The 23,069-nt window shown below is 40.7% G+C and overlaps 1 protein-coding gene across 1 annotated transcript in view; it reads left to right on the forward strand.

The window, feature by feature from the left end:
- NMU (neuromedin U) overlaps positions 1-23,069 on the forward strand; it is a 165,153-nt gene that overhangs the window by 132,184 nt on the left and 9,900 nt on the right. Inside the window, exons 4-8 of the mRNA XM_081813159.1 lie at positions 10,828-10,886; positions 17,726-17,773; positions 21,165-21,224; positions 22,855-22,884; positions 22,976-23,026. Coding sequence (XP_081669285.1) covers positions 10,828-10,886; positions 17,726-17,773; positions 21,165-21,224; positions 22,855-22,884; positions 22,976-23,026 — 248 coding nt within the window. The remainder of the gene's footprint in view (positions 1-10,827; positions 10,887-17,725; positions 17,774-21,164; positions 21,225-22,854; positions 22,885-22,975; positions 23,027-23,069) is intronic.

Raw genomic sequence — 23,069 nt, forward strand, 5'->3', positions numbered from 1 at the left:
CTCCTGCTTCTTTAACCTCTCTGGCTTGTTTCTGCCTCAGGGCCTTTGTACCTGATGCTCCCTTCACCTGGGGCTCTTCTTTCACAATTCTTCCCATGACTGGTTTCTTCTCATCTTTAAGGCCTCCCATAGCATCTCCTCAGAGAAGCAAGGCTAAATAAACCTGTCTCAAGTATCTTTCCCTCAATTCCCAGTCACCTATTATTGCATTATCCTGTTTTAATTTCTTTATAGTATTTACTACTATCTGAAATTGTTTTGTTTTGCCATATTATTATCTTTATCTCCTTGAAAATCTGTCAACTTCATAAAGGCAGAGACTTTAACTGATTTGGTCACTGCTGGATCCCAAGCTTCTAAAAGGGAGCCTAGAAGGTGCTCAATTAATATTTGAAGGATTGCATGACTATCTTGCCTAGAGCTTATAAAGCTTCTAGATCTTGCCCCGATTCTCAGTTCCTAAAGCTGGGTCTCTTTACCTATTACTAGACTTTGCTTTTGCCAACTACTGCTTCACTGGATTTGTCTCTATTGCTGGCTCTTTCATTGTCTGACATTCAACCCTTCCCTAACACCCTCCATGACGACTCTTCTGGACATCCCTATCACAGGCTAGCAGGTCTTGTTAATCTGTGGGTCCATGATCAAACTGAACCTTCATTCTTACAGGTTGTAGGCAGAAAGCAAAGTTCAGTTGCCCATTTGCAATCAAGAATGCACGAGATAATGGGTGAGAGGAATCAGCATGGTACCCAGGGTCAAACTTTCAGTCTTAAACACAGTAAGAGTGTTTTAGATGCTATACTACTCAGTATGCTAGGATAGCTCAGTTTAAATGAATGGGAACTTCTAGGTACAGATTGGAATGTTTGTAACTGAATTGTTAAGTCTCCCCTGCAGAGATTCTGGGATCTAACTTCTTCAGACAAAGGGGACCTATGGCATCAGCTTCATTTCATTTAGTCAATTGTGGAATCCCCAATCTTTGCTCCTGGATAAATAAAGTGCCTATCTTCCCTCATTCTCCCATCTGTCTCCTCTTATCCTCCAAGCCACATAACGGCATGACCATTAGTCTGCACATCTTGTCTTAGACATTTTTTCAAAAATAACTCATATACAGAGAGTAGAGGATAAGCCATAAATAAGGAGAAGATATTTGCCAAACATTTAACCAATAAAAGTTCCAGAAAGCATTCCTATAATGGGTAATAAAAAAAAAAAAAAAAAAACACCAAAAACCTAACAACCCAATGAGGACAAGTAACAAATACGTATTGCACTGAAGAGAAAACAGTGATGGCCAATACATTTGTGGAAAGACACTCACCCTCATTAATGCTGGAAACTGTAAATTAAATCCATAATGAGATGCCACACCCACCAGACTGGCAAAGCTTTTTGTAAGGAAATTTCATGCACTGCTGGTGGAGTGTAAATTGGTATAACATACTAGAAAACAATTTAAAGTGGAGTTTAACCAGATTTTCTCCCATGATACCTCTACGTCTAAGTATACACCTCTGAAAACTCCTCTGCATGTGCACGGAGGGACATGTACAGGGACATTCAGAGCTGCCAGGTTCATGCAGAAAAACACTTGTAATGCATGAGTTGTTCCTTTTGCAGACCTACTAGGGGTGTAAAAAGCATTGAGGCCACTATTTTCAGGGTTCTCTGTTCTCACTGACACCAGACTCCCCACAGGCTGCTGAGGCTAGACATCCTTCAGTGCACTTCCAGGAAACCTAAAGAAGGCAGTGGGGAATCAGAGCCACCCCCACCCACTGACATCCTTTGCACTACCTTTTACTACTTTGGGAATAAATCAAAACATAAGCAATCTTGAATCAAATCTACTCTCATCCATACTTGATTTGGAACCATGATTCGGAACCATGACTTGCTCACATGCTGCATGAATATAAAGAACTTAAAAAAGGTAGTGATTATTTTTTTCACATTACCTGTCAGGATTACATGCTTTCCTCACTCCATTTCTTTCTTTTCTTTTTTTTTTTTTTAAAGATTTTATTTATTTATTTGACACAGAGAGAGAGAGCACAAGCAGGCAGAGGCAGAGGGAGAAGCAGGCTCACCGCAGAGCAAGGGGAGCCTGAGGTGGGACTTGATCCCAGGACCCTGGGATCATGACCTGAGCCGAAGGCAGTCGCTTAACCAACTGAGCCACCCAGGCGCCCCTCACTCCATTTCTGACAGAGCACTATCCCAACCTGCCTTGTAATACCGCTATTTGAGTATGGATTTGGGGTCCTTCACCAAGTTCTAATTTTCTTTAGGGAAGTTCCTCCTGTTACTAAATGTTCTAGTCTTTAAGGCCATGCTTTGCCTATAGTGGGTTGTACAGTGCATATCTAATGCGTTAAAATCTCCGACTTAGAAAAGAAACGTCTTCACAGAGGGGCCTCCCTCACAGGCTGGTATCATTGGGCAGACAGTTTAATATCTCCAAGCATCATCAAATGAGAGTCATAATACTTTTATATCCCAGAGATGCCATGAGTGTTAAATTAAATAGCATGGGAAGATGTCCCATAAGAGATGTTAATGTACGTCCTTTCTACCCTTTCCTCTGTGTTCCTTTGGAAAGGAAGTCAAATGAGATCAGTCTTCCTTCTTTCTGTAGAAGGAAATTAAAACAGTATCAGCCAGTATTCCTGGAAGAGGCTGCTTCCTGGACATTTCCACTCAGGAAGTGAAGGAAAGTATGGAGGAGGATAGCAGAGCTCAGATCACCCTAGAAATCAACAGGCAACGGCCAGGGAGTGACAGCAGGAGAAACGCATAGAAAAAAGAGTAACCTTGGACTTGGAAATCCATAGGACAGCCAGAGACCTTCCAGACCTATTGGAAATGTATGTGTGGTCAAATCTCAGCAATCCTTTCTTCTCGACCTTCTTCAACAGATAACTGCATTTCCCTAAATGATCTCAGACCTTATGCACCGAGCTGGTGCTGAGAGCTGGGGATGAACGAGTGAGCAGGACAGAGGTGCTTCGACAGAGGTGGAGGCATGCACAGTCGGTGGGGCACAGAAAGCTTTCCCGAGCGGGTGAAGAAGGGGCGTCCCAGGCAGACGTGGGAAACGAGAGAGCGTCGCCACCGCCAACCTTAAAAACCCCCGATCCCAGCCTCTCCGGACGTCCTGGTTTGCCATCCTCCTCGGCTCCCAATCAAATCCTTGCCAAGAAGCGAACGGACCTGCACTGTTTTGTTTCCCTGCTCATCCCATAGCCCCAAGGGCGGGCAGAAAGAAAACGCGCGGTACCCTGAGTCAGAACTATGAGCGGGGGCGGATCCCGCTGCGGGTGGGGGACCAGGGGCGGGCAGCGGGTCGCGAGTGACGCGACGGAGGCCGGGGGCAGTGGGCTGCGAGGTGACGCGCGAGGGGACCGCGCCGCCCCAGCCCACGTGTCCGCGAGATTTAAAAGTTGGCTGCGCGCGGGGAGGTCAGCTTGGCCGCGGAGCCCCGCGAGCGGCGCGCCCGGGACACAGAGGCACTGCCAGGCCCCCCGCGTGGAGTGGTGGCCCGCGCAGCGCAGAGTCCGAGCCCCGAGCCGCCCGCCAGCGCCGAGATGCCAGGAGCAGCCAACCGCCGCTCCGCGCGGGCCCCCGGACAGGTGGCCGCCGCGTCCCGGCCCCTGCTGCTGCTGCTGCTCGCGGGCTGCGCGGGCACCTGCCTAGGTAAGCGGCCCCCGCGCGCCTCCCGGGCTCCCGCGCCACCGTCCCGCCCCGCGCCCGCCGCTTCTTGCGCCTTTCCCCTGGCCACCTGCCGCGCTCTCTTCCCTCCCTTTCCCGCCTCTTCTGTTGGCTTCTGGTTCTCTCCTTCCCCTCGTGCTGTGGGGCTCCCCAGCTTCTCGCCTTTGACGACCGGCGAGCGGCGCAGGCGCGAGTGGCCCGGCTGGAGCGCAGTCCCTGCCCGGCAGAAATCCCCAGGCCCCGGGCAGCCTGCGGTAGGCGAAAACTTGTAGGGCTCCCTCACACTCGGGATGTCCCTGGCCCGTGGCCGTGAAAACTTCCATAAATTAACATAGTGAAAATTAGGGGCGCCTGGGTGGCTCAGTCGTTAAGCGTCTGCCTTCGGGTCAGGTCATGATCCCAGTCCTGGGATCGAGCTCCGCATCGGGCGCCCTGCTCGGCGGGGAGTCTGCTTCTCCCTCTCCCTCTGCCTGGGACACCCCTTCTTCACCCTCTCGGGAAAGCTTTCTGTGCCCCACCGACTGTGCATGCCTCCACCTCTGTCGAAGCACCTCTGTCCTGCTCACTCGTTCATCCCCAGCTCTCAGCACCAGCTCGGTGCATAAGGTCTGAGATCATTTAGGGAAATGCAGTTATCTGCTGAAGAAGGTCGAGAAGGTGTTCCCTCTCTGGCTGTGTCTCTGTCAAATAAATAAATAAATAAATAAATCTATCTTTTAAAAAAATAGTGAAAATTAAAATGCGTTCCCTTTCGTTGCAATTACTAGAGGGATTGATGGCTAAAGTAAAACGAGAGTTTGATACTTCACCTGCTGATGCCAGGTAACTTGGAGAGGGCGCATCTTCTTTAGTGAGTGAGCGCCTGTTCCGTCCAGATAACCCTGACAGGCCCCATTCTAGCCGTTTAGAAGGGGACATGGTGGGCTCTGTGCCTTTCAGGTTTTGACGCACCAGATCAAGAAAAATGGAGACTTTTTTTTTTTTAATCATAGAGTTGGAGGGGCAAGTGCGCAAGCCCGGCTTTCAGTCCGTGCCACAGCTAAAGCCAGTGAAGGCAGGTGTGATTTGATAAAATAGAGACTTCCTTGTGCTTGGCTTAGAGAAAAGAAGTGGGAAAAGCAAAAGCGAGATCACGGAGGGATGTCTGAAGGTTGGAAGACAAGGTAGAGCCGAGCCCAGCATGTTCCAATGGGGATATCCCTTCCCTATTCCCTAGAGGTTATGTTTCCAGGTACTTGAGGGATCCATCCTTTACCTCCCACCTCTGAACCCAGAGTCCCCTCCAGGGCCAACCAATACCCTGCTAAGACCACGAATTTTCCAACTCCACAGCAGTTTCTCTTAGCTTCCTTCTGCTCTCCTGTCAGTGAGGCAGAGGTGGGCAGACCATCTCATCATTGTTCAGAACACTGGGGACTTGAATCCGTAACTGCAGGGACCTTTCAGAGCATGCAGGCCAGCCCTCAATTAGAGGTGGAGAAACTGAAGCTAGTCTTCTTTTCCAATGTATTTATTTTTATTGCTGTCTTTTCATTGTTTTTCCCCCCCCCTTTCCTGGGGCATTGGAGAAGGGGGCGGGGGGGGTGCTCTCCTGCTTGAAAAATGAGGTCATTTGGCTATGGAATCTAAGCAGTCAGAAGCTAGCTAGACCTAAACCTTCTCCATCACATAGCCAGCAGTTAGATACAGCATAACTTATGCAAAGTAATGTTAATATTTTTCTGTTTTAAATTTGTTATTGGTAGAATTAGGATGGCAGTCTTTACCTACCTTATTAAGGAAGCAGATAATTATAGTTTTAAAGGTGTCTTTTTCTCCGTAAAGCAAATGTACTTGCCAAGCATGTTACATGTTATATGCTTACAGTGATATTTGCATCAGTTGGAGATAAGTGCTTTTTTGGGAGGCGGGGGAATTTTCAGGCTGCTTTCTAAAAAAGACAAGTCTTGGGTTTTATTTCAAAAAAGAGCATGTCTGCTGGCTGACCAATCATCTCATATATATCCCCAATATTTCTCAAGCAAAGGGACAAGATGCCTTTTTCACTACACAGAGACCCCTAGACTACCATTTTGTATCTTTTCCCCCTGTAGACCTGCTCTTGATATTAAAAAACCCTAGTCTTATCTCTCTAAAGATGTGAGGGGAAAGGGAAGAGGGGAGACATATAGTGTGATGTTCCCTAGTCCTGAGTCCCTAAAAATGGTACTGGAGGGGAAGCATGACATATATAACCAAACATGGGAGATACTCTACCAAGATTAATCATTATGCAGGATGCAACTGGATGTATCTAAAAAACAGCAAAACATATGTCACAAAGCCAGAGGAAAATAAAACAGTGCCAGTAAGTGGAGCATCCTCGGCAAAACGAGTTAGCAGAACATGAAACAGCAATGAGAAGATGAAGAGCCAGCCACAGGTTTGGTGGATGGAAATGGTTTACTCTTCAGAGAACATTATCAAAATAAAGAAGGAAATTTCCTAAAAGAGGGCACATTTTGGATAATTGCAACAGGCCTTGATTTGGCTTGTGATAGTAAGTGATCAAAATGCCCAAGACTAAATTAAGAAATGTTTTTTTCGGGACACCTGGGTGGCTCAGTGGGTTAAGTGTCTGCCTTCAGCTCAGGTCGTGATCTCAGAGTCCTGGGATCGAGTCCCGCATCAGGCTCTTTGCTCAGTGTGGAAGCCTCCCCCTGCTCATGCTCTCTCTCTCTTTGATAAATAAATAAAATCTTAAAAAAAAAAAGTGTTTTTTCCTACTCAGACCCTACTCATTGAATAATTTTTAAAATTCAGTCAGCAGGAACAATTTCTCACTTTCAAACCCTACACTATTTAAGTGCTAGCAACGAGAAAAGAAAATTAGCATCACTTTTAAAGTCTGTTTTTCAGAGAAAGACAAATACTATATGATCTGACTTATATGTGGAATCTACAAAAACGAAAACAAAAAACCCCAACAAAACAAAGTCAAGCCAAGCATGTGAATACAGAGAACAGATGGGTGGTTCACAGAGGTGGGAGGTGAGGGTGTGTAAAATGGGTAAAGGGAATCAAAAGGTACAAACTTCCAGTTATGAAATAGATAAGCCATGGGCATGTAATGTATAGCATGGTGACTATATGGTATATTTGAAAGCTGCTAAGAGTAAATCTTTTTTTTTTTAAGATTTTATTTATTTATTCATGAGAGACAGAGAGAGGCAGAGGGAGAAGCAGGCTCCCAAGGAGCAGGGAGCCCGATGCGGGACTCGATCCCAGGACCCTGAGATCATGACCTGAGCCGAAGGCAGACGCTTAACCATCTGAGCCACCCAGGTGCCCTGCTAAGAGTAAATCTTAAAAGTTCTCATCACAGAAAAAATCTGTAACTATGTATGGTGATGGATGTTAACTAGACTTTTTGTGGTGATCATTTCACAATATATACAAATTTAGGATCATTATGTTGTGCACCTGAAACTAATATAATGTTGCATGTCAGTTGTACCCCAATAAAAAGGTCATTTTTTCTTTCTCTTACAGATGGTGTATTTACAGATATAAAAGTTGTCTACCCATATTATTTGCATTAGTTAGTTATACTGTACAATATAAGACTAAAGGTTTCACTTCACTAGATAGTACATACGTATAAATATCTCAAAACTGATAAAAAAACAGTGCCGTTTTCATGATCTAGAAGATAAGGGCAATTTTTCTGATTATATTTGAGAAAGTATCTAGTACTGCTATTTCACAATATAAAGCTCACGTCTAGGGTATCTTGGGTGGGGGGCGGGAATCACATCAACTTGGGTTAACAGATACACAAAGGAAAGAAAAATAATTCCCCTTAAGGTTTGGGTTTGGTACTAGGATATTAGTGGGTTTCTAAAGTTAAAAGCATTTTAAAATGTTGGCTCCTCTAACCTTTTTACCCTGAGACTACGTTTACATGTGTTGTGTAAGAGCCACCAAGTACCCCTTTTTGATTATATAAGTGCTTGGGACTAAGTTAGATACAATGGCAATTTCTGTGTGGCCCAGGCAGGCATGGGGGCACGGACGGAGGCAAGCTCATGGTTGCTGGTGAGGCAGTGTGGAGGTAGGAGGGTGGGAGACAGGCAGGCGTAGAAAGAATATAAAATTGTATTCTTTACATGGGAACACCCTGCCAAACAGAACAGCGGTAGAGTGAATGGAGAAATCAGTAGTACATGCTGGTGAAGACTGAATCCAAAGAGAGGAAATCTCTGTGTTTTCCCCTTTGCATCAGTTGTTGGCTCTGGTTCTGTTCTTTTCAGTCAACTCCTGCTCTCGCCCTCCATTCCTCTTCCTCTCACCTTCCTATTATTTAGTCTAAGTAACTGTAGACAAGCTATGCGCGTCCAAGTTGTGAGGAAAGGGCCAATGGCCTTTTAGACTGTTTTCATGAGAACATTCATATCCCCCTTTAGGAAACGTTCAGACTTGTTAAAGAGAAGCTTAGACCCAGAATATTTGTTGGCGCCGCTTAGTTCTGTTGAATAAAGAGGCATCCTCGGTTTCTTTCTACAATGCAGTACTCTATCGCTCTGGATATTCAGTGTTATCCATGGACCAGCAGCATCAGCATCAGGGAGCTTGCTAGACGTGCAGACTCTTGGGCTTTTCCCTGACTGACTGGATTAGAATCTCATTTAGTAAGATCCACCAGGTGCTTTATATGAAAAGTTGAAAAGCGCCGATTTATCCCTTCTTGAAAACAGAATCAGCTCAGAGTAATGTCCACCAGACAACAGAAACTTTGAGATACACGTTTGTATGTTGCTATGGTGAGAAATATGTAATTGAGAAGTTTACCCACCTTGAACAGCTGTCCTATGAAAGGGGATACAGTTAGGTTCTGAGATAAATCAACTCTCTATTATGGACCACATGAGTCCTGTAAGTTACTTCTAACACTTGGTGCCACAGAAAATGTAGCTGATAACCACTAATATTATTAGAACTTAAATAATAGTATAAATTTGTGTGAACTCAAGGCAAGACTTGACTGAAAAGTGGCAACATTAGGAAAAAAATCTGTCAGGATTTGGAGTCTGCCAGACCTAGTTTGAAATCAGTCTGTGTTGGGGGCACCTGGGTGGTTCAGTTGGTTAAGCGACTGCCTTTGGCTCAGGTCATGATCCTGGAGTCCCTGGATTGAGTTCCTGGTTCGAGTCCCACATCAGGCTCCCTGCTCGGCAGGGAGTCTGCTTCTCCCTCTGACCCTCCCCCCTCTCATGTGCTCTCTCTCATTCTCTCTCTCTCAAATAAATAAATAAAATCTTAAAAAAAAAAAAAATCAGTCTGTGTTATGTATCTATTTTGGTGACCTGAGACAAATTACTTCATCCTCCCTTCCTTCAGTTTCCTCATCTTAAAGTGGGAATAGGTATAATAGCTACTTCAAAAGTCTGATTAAGGGGGCGCCTGGGTGGCTCAGTTGGTTAAGCAACTGCCTTCGGCTCAGGTCATGATCCTGGAGTCCCGGGATCGAGTCCCGCATCGGGCTCCCTGCTCGGCAGGGAGTCTGCTTCTCCCTCTGACCCTCCTCCCTCTCATGCTCTCTGTCTCTCACTCTCTCACTCTCAAATAAATAAATAAAATCTTAAAAAAAAAAAGTCTGATTAAGGGGCACCTGGGTGGCTTAGCCGGTTAAGCAGTGTTAGTAGGTGCTATCTTATTATTTTTAAAAAGTTCTTTTCTTTAAGCCTGTTCTTAATTTTGCTACATTTGAGATCTTAGAAAAATTTAGTCTTTTACTACAGGATGTTTTCTTGATTTTATTGAAGATAAATGTATACATATAAGAAAATAAGTAGTAATTACATTTAATATTAATATTTTCGCAGTGTTTTTACTGAGATAATTTACATAGCATAAATTAGAAAATTGAATCTATGGAGAAAATATTATTTTGGAGGATGTAAGCTAGTTAACATTTTACTTCAATAGTAATTAAAGGCCTAACAAGTAATTCTTTTTTTAAAGACCTTTATTGAAATATACTTTATATGCAACTCAGTGGGGTTTGTTTAAAGATTTTATTCATTTATTTTAGAAAGAGACAGAGAGGGGCACCTGGGTGGCTCAGTTGGTTAAGTGTCTGCCTTTGGCTCAGGTCATGATCCCAGAGTCCTGGGATTGAGCCCCGCATCGGGCTCCCTGCTGGGGAGGGAGTCAGCTCTCCCTCTGACCCTCCCCCTCTTGTGCTCTCTCTCTCAAATAAATAAAATCTTAAAAAAAAAAAAACAGAAAGAGACAGAGAGTGCAAGAGCAGGGGGAAGAGCAGAGGGAGAGGGAGAGAGAGATCATCTCCAGCAGTTTCCATGCTGAGTGCAGAGGCTGACATAGGGCTCGATCCCAGGACCCCTCAATCATGACCTGAGCAGAAACCAAGAGTTGGACACTTAACTGACTGAGCCACCCAGGTGCCCCAATTCAGTGGGTTTTAAGTAGACTTCAAGAACTGTGCAGTTATCACGATAATACAATTTTGCATGACCCCTCCAAAATCTGTTATGTCCATTTGCAGTCAATCTCCATTCTTAACCCCAGCTCCAGGAAACCACTAATGTCTCTATTATTATATATTTGCCTTTTCTGGACATTCCATATAAATGGAATCATACAATACTTGGTCTTTTGCATCTGGCGTATTTGATTTGGCATAGTATGTCTGAGATTCCTCTTTGATGCAGCATATATCAGTACTTCGTTCCTTTTTATTGCCAAATAGTATTCCATTATGTGCACGCACCACATTTTGTTTATCTATTTTCAGATAAAAGACATTTGGATTGTTTCCACTCTGGGGCTCTTAGGATAATGCTGCTATGCATGTTCATGTACATGTTTTTGTGTAGAAAAAAAAAGAAATTCATTCTTAGAGTAATGTCTTTGAAGTGTTATTAAGGTTTATTTAATAATTATGTATTCTTATACTAAGTCAAATGCTGAAATATCTAGGTGAAATAGGAGGGTAATGATGTACAATGAAAATGAAAAATGTCATCCAAAACTGAATTATATATAAATGGTTAACTTTAGAAAAAATACTATAAAAATAACATGTACGTATAACTTTATTTTCAGGTGCTCCAGTATTATTTCAAGGATTACAGCCTGAAGAAGAACTACAGCTGTGGAGTGAGGTAAAGCATTGCCCTTATACAAATTAGTGGAAAGTTTACCTTCTTTGAAATTATCAAATGAAATAAGATAATTGAGTTTCGGGACAACTATGATTTTACTAACATTCTGATATCATAATATTCAGAATTATTATTCTTTTGAAACAAAAGGAGAGACAAAAAGAAACAAAACAATTATAGCGAATGGTAAAGTAAGATGGCAGAAATAAGCCCTAATAATAGAGTAATTACAAAAAGTATGGGAAAGGACATAGCAAGCAAATATGGCTGTAAGAAAATTGGAGTAGCAGTCTCAATATCTGATAAAATAGAATTCAAATAAACAAACCATCTTAGCAAAGAGGGACCTTATTTTATGCTTTTATTAAATTATGCTAAGTATCTCAGTATGCTCAGATCTTAAATTATGCTCAGTGTCTTATGCTGATAAAAGAATAGCAGGGTAAATGATACAGCCATTATTAGTATGTATTTTTAAAAGCTCAAAATTTACTTAATAACTGATAGAACTTCAGGGAACATTTGTAGTTAGAGATTTTAATACACTGCTCTCAAAACTGATAGTTAAAACAAATAACATCAGTAGATATAGCAAAGATTTAACCACACAATAAGTTTGGTCTATTAGAAATATTTTTTAAAATCTACACTAAATAGTATACACATTCTTTTTTGAGTATAATTGGAACATTAAACAAAAATAGACCGTGTGTTAGGACACAAAGAAAATTTCAGTAAGTTAAAAAGGAAGTATTTTAAATGTTTTCCGATCATAATGCAATAAAATGAGAAATTAACAACAAAAGTATAACTTCAATATCCCATCTGTTTGGAAAATAAGTAATATTTTGGTAAATAATCCCAGGCTAAAGAGGAAATTACAGAATAGTTAGAATTAAATGACATAAAAACATTATAAATCAAAATTTGGGGGGCCTGGCTGGCTCAGTCAGTAGAGCATGCAACTCTTGATCTCAGGGTCGTGAGTTCAAGCCTCATGTGGGGTGTAGGTGGACTAGAAGTGCCTGAGAGTAAATGCTCCCAACACTGAAAATAACCCTCAGTTGGTGACCCAAGGGAATTGGTGGGTAAATACCTCAGCTGCTTCGTCCCTCAATTGGGATAACAGATGTATTCTGCATTGGCTCCTAGAATTCCCCAGACAGATTGATCCCAGTTACTCATGGTGGTAATCTGCTTGATAACATACACTTTATGGGATTCCTTCTCTTCCCTGTTTGTCTTCTTCACTATTCTGCCAGTGCTTCTTGGATCATCTCCCTAATAATCTACTCATATCCACATCACTATCTCAAGGTCTGTTTCTGGGAGAACCCAAACTAAGGCAGAAATGCACAACTTACAATAAAAGTAACATTAAAAATCAGAGGGAAAAAAAGAGATTGTTTGGCAAGTGAAGGTTGAGAAACTGGCTCGCTGTATGGAGAAAAATAAAGCTAACACTCCACTGATGATTTTGTAATGTATGTAAATATCAAATCACTATGTTGTGCACCTGAAACTAATATATGCCAATTATTCTTCAATTAAAAAAACTAACAAGTGGGCTCCAAGTTGATTAAAGATCTAAATATAAAGGGTAAATTATAGAGTTAATAGAATATATCTTTTCTATTAGGAAAATATCTTTGTGAGCTAGGAGCAGGGAATGACTTCTTAAACAAAATTTCAAATAGAAATCATAAGGCCAAAAAGATGATGGATTGAATTACATTAAAAGTAAAGATTTCTTTCAAAAGGATTACATTTAAAAAGTAAGAGCCTTTGAAAGTTGTTGGTTGTGTCTAAAACTGACAAAGGAATAATTTCTAGAATCTCTAAGATATTCCATCAAACCAAATGGATAAAGATAGGGATCCAAGGCAAAAGTAGACAAAAAGAACAGACAATTTACAAAGAAACCTAAAGGCCAACAAGCGTCTAACAAGATGCTCAGATTTATTAGTAATAATGAAATGAAAATTAAGACAACAACAAAGTGTGACTCTCTACCCATTAGACTGGCAAAAAAATGGAATCTAGATAATGGCAAGTGTTAGCAAGGATGTGGGATGTACAAACCTCACTCATTGCTGGTGAGAGTGTCAACTGGTGGAGCTATCTGGAAAGCAACCTAGATATCCTCTTGATCTAGCATTCCATCTCCTGGGCATGTAGCTCAAAGATGTCCTCCTATAGATCCATAAGTGGAGGATAGATACAAGGAGGTTGATTACAGCTTTGCTTTTAATGGAATTGGAGGAAACCCAGCTGTCTATCACTGGGGAATGGGTAGGCAACAGACATAGAGTAGGTGCACATTTTAGAGTATTCTATAGCAGTTAGGAGCAACATACTAGATGTCCCCAGTAACATGGATAGATCTCAAAGTATAGTGTTAAGTGAAAAAGGTAAGAAAGTACCATACATGCACACCAAATAGCAATACAAATTTTACAAGAACGTAAATGGAGACTACTCATCAAATAAATTAGAAGAGTTGCCCGTGGGAGGATGAACTAGGAGTAGGAAATTGAAATATAAAAGAATAAATAAATAAAGCCATTTCAGTGATGATCATGAACTAGGAGCTGAGGAGAATATTCTGTGTACCTAAGCCACCTCTAACAAAATACATAAAGGAAGAGATAAGATGGATAGTAAGTGCCAAGTACTACACAATCTCTAATGGCATAGAAATTCATAAAGTCTGTTATAAGGTTCTCTGCCTTGGTATATCAAAATACATGCTAGAGGTATATAAACAAGAAGAATAATTTAGACAACAGACATTAATGTATAATTCAGAAACATTTATTTTAGCTTGAAATTATCTATATTTCTGTAGAAAATCTTTGAAGAAATATTTTAGATGATAAAGCTGGGAAAAAACTATTGTTGTAAAACACTATCAATTCTTTTACAGAAAAAGATACTTAAAGAAATTAAGACGCTAGGGGCGCCTGGGTGGCTCAGTCATTAAGCGGCTGCCTTTGGCTCAGGTCATGATCCCAGGGTCCCGGGATCGAGCCCTGCATCGGGCTCCTTGCTCAGCGGGAAGCCTGCTTCTCCCTCTCCCACTCCCCCTGCTTGTGTTCCCTCTCGCTGTCTCTCTGTCAAATAAATCAATAAAATCTAAAAAAAAAAAAAAAAGAAGAAATTAAGATGCTAAAACATGTACTTTTCTGCTGGAGGTTTTAAAAATGACTGAGCTATTCAGACACTAGAAACACATCCTTTTCAGACCTTATACAGAAACCTAACCGTTTTCAAACAGATTCATCAACGGGCTCTCCAGAGTTCTCAGAAGCAATTAGGGGCACTTAAAACCATTAGGGCTACCAGCTGAGTAAAATGAACAAATGCTTATCCAAATGGAAAGTGGGTGAGCAGTGTTGCTGTGCCTTTTAAAGAAAAGAGAACAAAGACTGAAGAGCTTTGCAATTATCTCCTAATTTGATTAATTGGTGTTTTTTCTTATTCTGATATTTTTATTCAAACAATATTGATGCACTGATTAGTTAGCCCTTAGATTCAAGGGTTCGCTGTTCTTGGACGAGGCCACCTCACCTCGGCCGGCAGCCTGGTCTGCAGGTGGACAGCTTTGCCTTTGAGCATGTGGTATCTTCAGATACCTAAGGACCACAAAAATCTTAACGCGAGGAACCAGTTTCCTCCAACCCTACTGATGCAAACTAAGTAACACTTAAGGGTGATATATTAAAACATTGGTCACAATTCAAAGCTTTAGAAAGGTATCTTTTTGCCTTTCCCCTCTCAATTGACTTCTCTTTTTATTTTTCCACAAGTTCAATGCAATTTAATTTAAAGAATATTTATTGAGCACTGATTCTGGGCAAGTCAGATATGGCATAGCTCCTGCCCTGTGTGCATATATATGTGTGTGCATGCGTATGTGTGGGTGTCTTTGTAGTCGTGATTCTGGATTTGTACGGCATGGAAGAGGGGCAGGTGGGTGGGCACAAGGGATAAGAGGAATTAAAAAAAAAAAATTCCCTAACTATTTGTGACCTATGGAGAATATGACAGGCTCTGTGAGGATAAAAAGGAAAGAGACATTAAGCCTTTGGTCTTGGATAATATTGTATACCTTCGTTATTCTCTAAATTGGAGAATCATATGTTATAGTACATGTTCATCTTGGAATCAATAAGGAGCATGAGGAATTATGACCAAAGAGTATGATTATCCCCTCTTCGGTAGAGGGTAAGAATGGAGACTAAATCAAACTAATCAACAAAGAATAAACAGAACTCAACTTAAATCACCCCAGACAGACAAGAAATCAGGACTATTTCTCCCAGTCCCATTTTAAAAGGCCACCAAAGAAATAAATGCCATAAACTACTCCAGACATCCAGCTTTAGTGCTTAACTTCGCAGCACAGTTTTTTAATGATTAATGTAAATCTCTTATACTATAGTTCAAAGTCTTTCAGTTTTTCTCTTTAGGATAAAGGCTGAAAACTGCTGTCAACTGTAGTTCAATAAACCTTTATTTTTTTTTTAATCTGTAAAGATTTCTTTATTTCAACCACAAGAGCTAATATTCCCTACTTCTAACTATTGCCGTTACAAAAATACAACAGTATTTTGTTGTACTGCCACCTCCTTTTTCATAAAGATCATTTGATATCACATTTTATTTATAAAATTCAAAATGTTCCTTAGTACTACAAAACACAGGCGAGTCCCTGAACATCTATTTCATGGTAACGTACATCCATGTTATAAGTAAGCCACAAACAGTATCTCCATTTAGATTTTCATCATGTATTGTATATTAAATTGTCGTTAATCTTCAAAGGGAAATTAGATATGCACGAGTCCCACTGAATGAAGAAGCTGCATCACATTATCTTTGCTGCGCCCACAATCATCCACATGATTTCACACACCCACTAGGAACACAGGTATTTCATGAAGTGATTGGAGAGTAGATACACATTAAAATTTGCCAGTTATAAATGCCAAATAGGGTCAGTATAAAAAAGCATGTTGTAATTAATTATACCTGTCCAAAAATCCATCCCCTTTATCTTTTGAAGCATACTAGCAAATACATTATGTAAGCATTTAACTCATATTCCCTATAATAAATACTCTGACTTGAAGTAATGTCTGAAGAGAGTGACTGACTTACTTCTACTGTCAATTTTGACATTTATTGACATTTGATGTTCCACGAAATACTTTTCTCAGTTTTTCTATCTGTAAAGTTATTTTCCTTTATGCACTCCCTGGTGTTTTCTGAGGGGTATTTTTTAAAACAAAGGTCTTTCCTCTTTCATTACATTTCTAGAGCTTGAATCTAGTGTGACTTTGGGGATACTGAGTAATGACTGAATTCCAGTTAAAGGCTTTGCCACTTTCTTTACATGTTATGTTTCTCTCCTGTATAAGACCTATGATGGTGAGTCAGTTGTGAGTTCCAGTGAGAGGCTTGCCACATTCTTTCTATTGGTAAGGTTTCTCCTCAGTATGAACTCTGTGTTGGTGAATAAAAGTTGAGAAGTCCTTAAAGATTTTACCACATTCTTTACATTAATAAGGCTTCTCTCTAGTATGAATTCCACGATATTGAATAAGGCTTCGCCACTGATTAAAGGGCTTCCAAATTCTTTATATTTGTAAAATTTCTCTCCAGTATAAGTTCTCTGATAACAAGTCAAGGATTAGCATTGTTTAAAGGCTTGCCACATTCTTTAACTGGCACTCATGCCTTACTCAACAGCAAAGAATTCAGAAATCTATAAACTTGATAAATGTGGGATGATGCTTAACCATCCATTGGTGCTCAATAAGTATCAGAGTATCAGTCATCGGGAAGAACTTTACCTGTGTAGTAAAATTAGAAAGGCCTTTACAGAGGAATCAAATATAAAAAAATACCAGAGCCCGGAGGGGAAGGGAAGGAAAAGTAAAATAAGATGAAATCAGAGAGAGAGACAAACCATAAGAGACTCTTAACCATAGGAAACAAACTGAAGGTTGCTAGAGGGGAGCGTTTAGGGGGATGAGGTAAGGGGGTGATGGGCATTAAGGAGGGCACTTGAAGTAGTGAGCACTGGGTGTTGTATGCAACTGATGAATCACTGAATTGCACCTCTGAAACTAATAATATAGTATATGTTAATTGACTTTAAATAAAAAATTTTAAAACAGCTACCAGAGCCTTTATAATGGAGAGAGAATAGATCAATGCAGTGAATCTGAAAAAAAGTTTAAGCAAGGCTCAAATGCTATTAAACATCTGAGGACTCACTTTCCAGAGAACCATTATAAATGTAATAAATGTGTGAAGGTCTTTTCTGAAAGCTCAGATCTTATTATACATAAGAGTATCTATATTGGAGAGAATCCTTATAAATGTAATGAATGTGGGGAAAACTTTTAACCAGTCCTCCAATCTCGCCGAACATCAGAGAATTCATGTTGGAAAAACCCGTAGAGATGTAATAAATCTGGGAAAATCTTTAGTCAGTGGTCACGTCTAAATAGACGGAAGACAACCTGAACTGGAGAGAAAACTTACAGATGTGAAGAGTGTGGCAAAACCTTTACTGATTCCCCAGTAAACCTTCACTGAACTAGAACCCTTTCCTAATGCTGGCTCCTTGCTAGAGAACTGGTAGACTGCTGTTGTGTAGAGTTTTTTCTGTATGCTGTTTATCATTTAGAACTTATGCTATTATCATGTTAATTTAGATGATGTGATCAGATTTATGTAATAAAGAACCACATGATAACAGAGTGCCCCTTAATTTTGAGGCTATTCTTTCTATTCTAAGATGTAACTGGCATTTTTATTTTCTACAGATAGATGACGCTTGTTCGGCCTTGCTGTCCCTTGATTCTCAGCCTCAGGTAATTCCAGTTGGAGGTGTTTTGTAGTAACATAAGTAGGTGTCACTCCATTTCTCCCTCCGGACCTGTCATGACGTTATGGACTCATTTAAACATGTGAACACATTAGAAATTATTACATTACTGGCAGGTAATAATCAGTGCTGTGAGTTTATGTTGTAAGGTCGTGCTGGGGCCTTTCTCTCTAAGGGAAATAGGTTTGCAGATAATATGCACATATTTTGGAAATGAAAATGCTAATTTCAGAATCAAGTTCTGTGTTAGATTAAAAATAATGTATCTGTTGTTGCATTTGGAGGCTAATATCCTCTCCCTCGACTGAGTTTGAAACCCATAGAGAGAGAAACATGGAGTCAGACTTATGGAGATCAAAGTATCACTGTAACTGAAAAGTCAATTTATGAATGTGGCCTTCGATCGGATACCAAGTGTGTTTGCTAAAACTACTCCCAGAATTTAACGGGGGCTTAGAGGGTGATTCGAGGCCTCCCAGCCTGTCAGGTTTTCCAGCCCAGGGCAGAGACCCAACAAGAACAGCCAGCCAGCGAGCTGGCTCCCTAGGAGGAAAGGGCTGAACGGAGCCTGCCCGGTTGCCTCCTCCCGGTCATTGGTCAGGGGACTCCCTCCTCTTCCCCCAGGAAAGAGTTCGGAGAGGGTTGAGAAGTGAGGAGTGTTCGTCTAGCTCCTGTATGTGGAAGCGTGAGGCGTTGACGTAAGCGTGCCCTCGGGATGCCATCTCTGCGGCTCTACTTCCTGGTGTGGGTGGCGCAGAGTCAGCGTCAGTGGGTTGCCTTTCTTCATCCGAATCACAAGTTTCCTGGACCGAGAGGAGGGCTCAGCAGAGGCTCTCCGCTCAGCCTCTTTCCGAGCAGTCAGCGGTGTGCCTGGGGCGTAAGCCCTACGTGGTCTGGCTGAGGAGCCACGCCACGGTCACGTGGCCCTCCCCGAGCGCCGTCACGGCCCCTGGGGAGAAGCAGCTTGCAATGAGGATAAGTGCTACCTTCCTCCTGCCTCAACCCACTCCCATCTGCAGGCGAGCATGCACAGCAGCTCGTGGCATTGGATGGCAAAGCAAGACCGGGATCACAACAGATGACATTTCTGAACAATGTTTCAAGTCGCTGGAGGAGCACTGATGGCTATAGAACATAGGATGGATGTTAATCAGCATATAAGCTTCTGCATTGTATTTAAAATTCAGGAACACCCTCAGAATCATTTTATGTCTTCAGTACTAAAAGGATGAATTTAAAACACTCATCTAGACACCATGAAGCCAGACGAAGCTTTTACCGAATTTGGAGACTGTGCACCTTTTGAGGAGAGCTCTGGTAAATTTACTATGGAACCGTTTACATTTACTGATACAACTTTTAAAAATCATTACTTTTCGCATTAACTATAATTTTATTATTTATGTGACTATGCGAACATTCACATACAGAGCATTCACATTCAAAACATTTTTACCGAATAGGGAAGAAAGGATCTTTAAGGTCCACAAATTTTAAAAAAATATATTAAAACCTTAGTGTAAGAAAAATCCTTAAAGAAAAGTTAGTTGTAGCGCAGAGAATAATGGCTGCATGAGAAGAATAGCTGGAGAAAATGCAACATGTTTTGAAACTTTTTCCATCAAACTTCAGTCTTGTTGCCAAACCTTGTCTGGCTTCAAAGCTGTGTTCTCAGGAAACACTAAATTTATTCTTCTGTGTGTTAAGAGACACATGACATCACTAGATACTTTCTTTTTATTGTTTTGTGTTTTACAGCATTTCTAGATGGGCCGTAAAAGGAGGTTTCAGGAATGTTTCCAGATTTTTATGGGGTGACCTATGTACCCAACCCTGAAGAGAAAAAGTGGGAAGGAGTGTATCAGTGTTACTCTTTCTCTCATCCAACTCCCTGGCCATAGGCTTAACAGTCAATGCCAAGGAAATACAGGGATGTCGATGGCCAAGCTCCCACGTCTAAACTGGACCAACTATTGGCCACTTCCTTCACACACGGGAACAACCCTTCCTGTCCTGTATATCTCACAGCTGTGTTTTAAGGACAGAATGCGAATTAGGTATATGAAAGTATTTTGCAATTTATTGAAGCACTACATAAATAGGAGCCAAATCATATTATTCCTAAATATCGCCACAATGTGCATGGCAGGCAAACAAATGGAAGAGAACAAAGCAGACCTCTGATGCGCTAGGGAGGATGCTCAGAGAAGCTGGTTCAGGACTCCATCTGGATCCCTAGCTATAAGCCACCCTGTCAACATGCACTGTTGTTGCAAGGGTGAGACCCTCGGCGGCCCCGAACAATCCTTTATGGCATGTCTTCGAAATTAAGAGTAACTGCAGCTGTAAATCCAGCTTTACAGACCACACATTCTTTATTGCTATTATTGTTAACTAACTGCCATGTACCTGGCACTGTGCTAAGAGCTCTACCTACACTTAATCCTTCCAAGAACCCTCCGAAGTGATGTTGTCAACCCCGCCTTGCAGCTGAAGACACTGAAGTTTAGAGAGGTTAGGTAACCAGCCCAGGGTGTCACAGCTGAAGAGCAGAACTGGGACTTGCACTGCTTTAGAGTTGGCTACTCAGCTCCATAACCCATGTTTTTAACTACGAATTATATGGCTCCCCACCCCCCAGCACTGTTCCAGCTCCTCAGTACTTCTATGCATTTATTCAGTAATCAATTGTTCATGGTGCTAGTGTGCTGAATTCTGTGCAAAGCAGGTTTCGCCCCTGCTTGTCCATTTGTGTTACTCCTCACCACACCCAGCTGGCTCCTAACCACAGGGAGCCCTGCCCTACTTCTGTGCTCAGATGCTTTGAAAAACCTGATCCTGGGGTGTGCAGTCAGCAGCCTGGAAGGGTGGTAACTCACATTAGGTGCACGGTGTGCGGCTTCTTCCCCTCCAACTCCCATTGTTTGCGAGCCATCGCAGGATTTTCAAATTAGCCAATAATGAGTAATATTCAGTGAGGCTCACAGCTTTGGCATGTGGATTCAGACTCCGCTACAAGCCGGGAAGAATAATCCCTCTTTTGGCCCTGTTCTAGTTTCTCTCAGTCATAGAATTTCATGGACACTTAGCTAGTACTGAGAACTATGTATCTGGACCACAGTGGAAGCCTTGATCCACGCATATGTCCCGCATACAACATTCTCCCCCGCTGGTTGCAAGGAAGGTTTTACTTTTAGGAGCCAAGTTTTTGTCATGAGAGAAACCAAGGGATTCCTACAGAGTTTTAATGGGACACAAGAAGGATTCTATTCTGGGTTTTTGGAATATCCTTGCGCTCCTAACATTCGACAGTTCTATCTTCTACGTAAATGTTGTGAAAGCAAAAGCTTGGCTATATATCTTCTCGTTTTCATTAGGCATCCAATGCATTGGAGGAGCTTTGCATTACAATTATGGGGACTCTGCCAAAACCCCAGGTAAGGTTGAAATAGTATTTTATTTGTAGGGGAAAAAATTGCTCAGTGATACCTTGGAATTCCTTCTGGAAGAAAATATACCCAATTTAGGAAGCATTTCATGAAGAGCTAAAAGAGCCTAAGTTGATTTTGGATAAGAAACAAATACTTCAGCTTCTCAGATGTTTGAGAATTTCGCATCAATAATAATGGAGTTTATGATCATCTAATTGGAAAATCATATGCTCCCCTCATAAGACATATTCCAGTTCTGGTGAGAGAAATTTGGGATCATTTTGGCTCTTTTTGTCTTCCTAATTTATACTACAATTGGAGAACTGATGTGTCGCAGCTTAGAGGTTAAAACATTGTACTTTGTTAGAGAGAATATGAAAAAAGCAAACTTATTGTCAACATCAGTTTGAAAATTATATTCTTACTGGGGCTCCTGGGTAGCTCAGTCAGTTAAGCGTTGGACTCTTGATTTCGGCTCAGGTCATGATCTCAGGGTTGTGAGATTGAGCCCTGCATCGGGCTCCTGGGGCTCCTTGCTGGGCATGGAGCCTGCTTAAAATTCTCTCTCTCCCTCTGTCCCTCCTGCCCCCTCCCTGCACTCTCTCTCCCTAAAAAAAGAAAGACGAAAGAAAGAAAGAAAGAGAGAAAGAAAGAAGGAAATAGAAAAAAAGAAAGAAAAGAAAAAAAAGAAAATTTTATTCTTACTGTGATGCCTTGGTTTCTTAGTAAAATTATTCGATTCATCTAGGAGAACTTTTTGTCCTGGAATGAGGATAAGTGAGAACTTGAAAAATAGCATAATGCACTGTACCTTAGATTGTATTCTGTATCCTATAGATGAACTTATTTTCAAACTACTTTATTAAGGAAAAGAGCCACAGGCTTAGAATTACATTTTTCATTAATAATTCTAATCTAACTATGATCATTGGTGCATTCTGACTTCCACAGTTTTCACATTTAATAATCCAAAGAAACCTTGATATTTTAAAAGTATAAATGTTTCTGAAACTAAAACAAGTGTTTACAACTGTATTTTTGTAGTGTTTTTAGTGGTGTTATTTCCCAAACACTTAATTGACTTTTTTTCCTTATTAAGATAAAAGGAATGACAATCGTGCTCACCCATGAGTTTCTTTTTGTATTAAAAGCAAATGAGAACAAAAAAGAACAACAAAAAGGAATGATATGACTCATTCTTAATAAAACAGATTTTTGGATGGAAAGAGGAATATTGAAAAATTTATGGAAAAGACAAAAATAACTCAATCTTATTATTTAGTGGTAACAACTACAAGGATTTTGATGTGATTCCTTATAGTCTTTTTCTCTCAGGATTTTATTATGTGATCATGTCATAATTTCCTGTTTCACCACTGTTGAACTATTAGGATGTTTCTAATTTTATTGTTTACTTATAAATAATATGTAATTAATTTCCCATTTATTTTTAGAGCAATATATGCTTAACCAATTTCAGTTTAAAAAACTTTATAATGTTATAAACTTTATACTACATATAGTATATGATTATAATATACTACAATAATATAATAATATAGTATTTTATATATTATATATTATAATTTTATAATATGTTATATGTATGATATTTATTTCTCTCTTTTTTCAACAGGAAACAGATGAAAAAGATAATACCAAAAGGGTAAGGTGATTTCCATAAATACATACACTAAAAAATAATAAATGAAACCAGTAACCATCTATAGTAAATTTGACTACTTTTTTTTTAACAGTTCTTATTTCATTATTCGAAGACACGGAAATTGGGCAATTCAAATGTTGTGGTAAGGTGTAGAATTACTTCTTATTAGTAATCACTAGTATTTT

This window comes from Leptonychotes weddellii, chromosome 2, assembly GCF_054177405.1.
Source record: "Leptonychotes weddellii isolate Sample4059 chromosome 2, ASM5417740v2, whole genome shotgun sequence".
In the NCBI taxonomy this organism is placed as follows: Eukaryota; Metazoa; Chordata; class Mammalia; order Carnivora; family Phocidae; genus Leptonychotes; species Leptonychotes weddellii.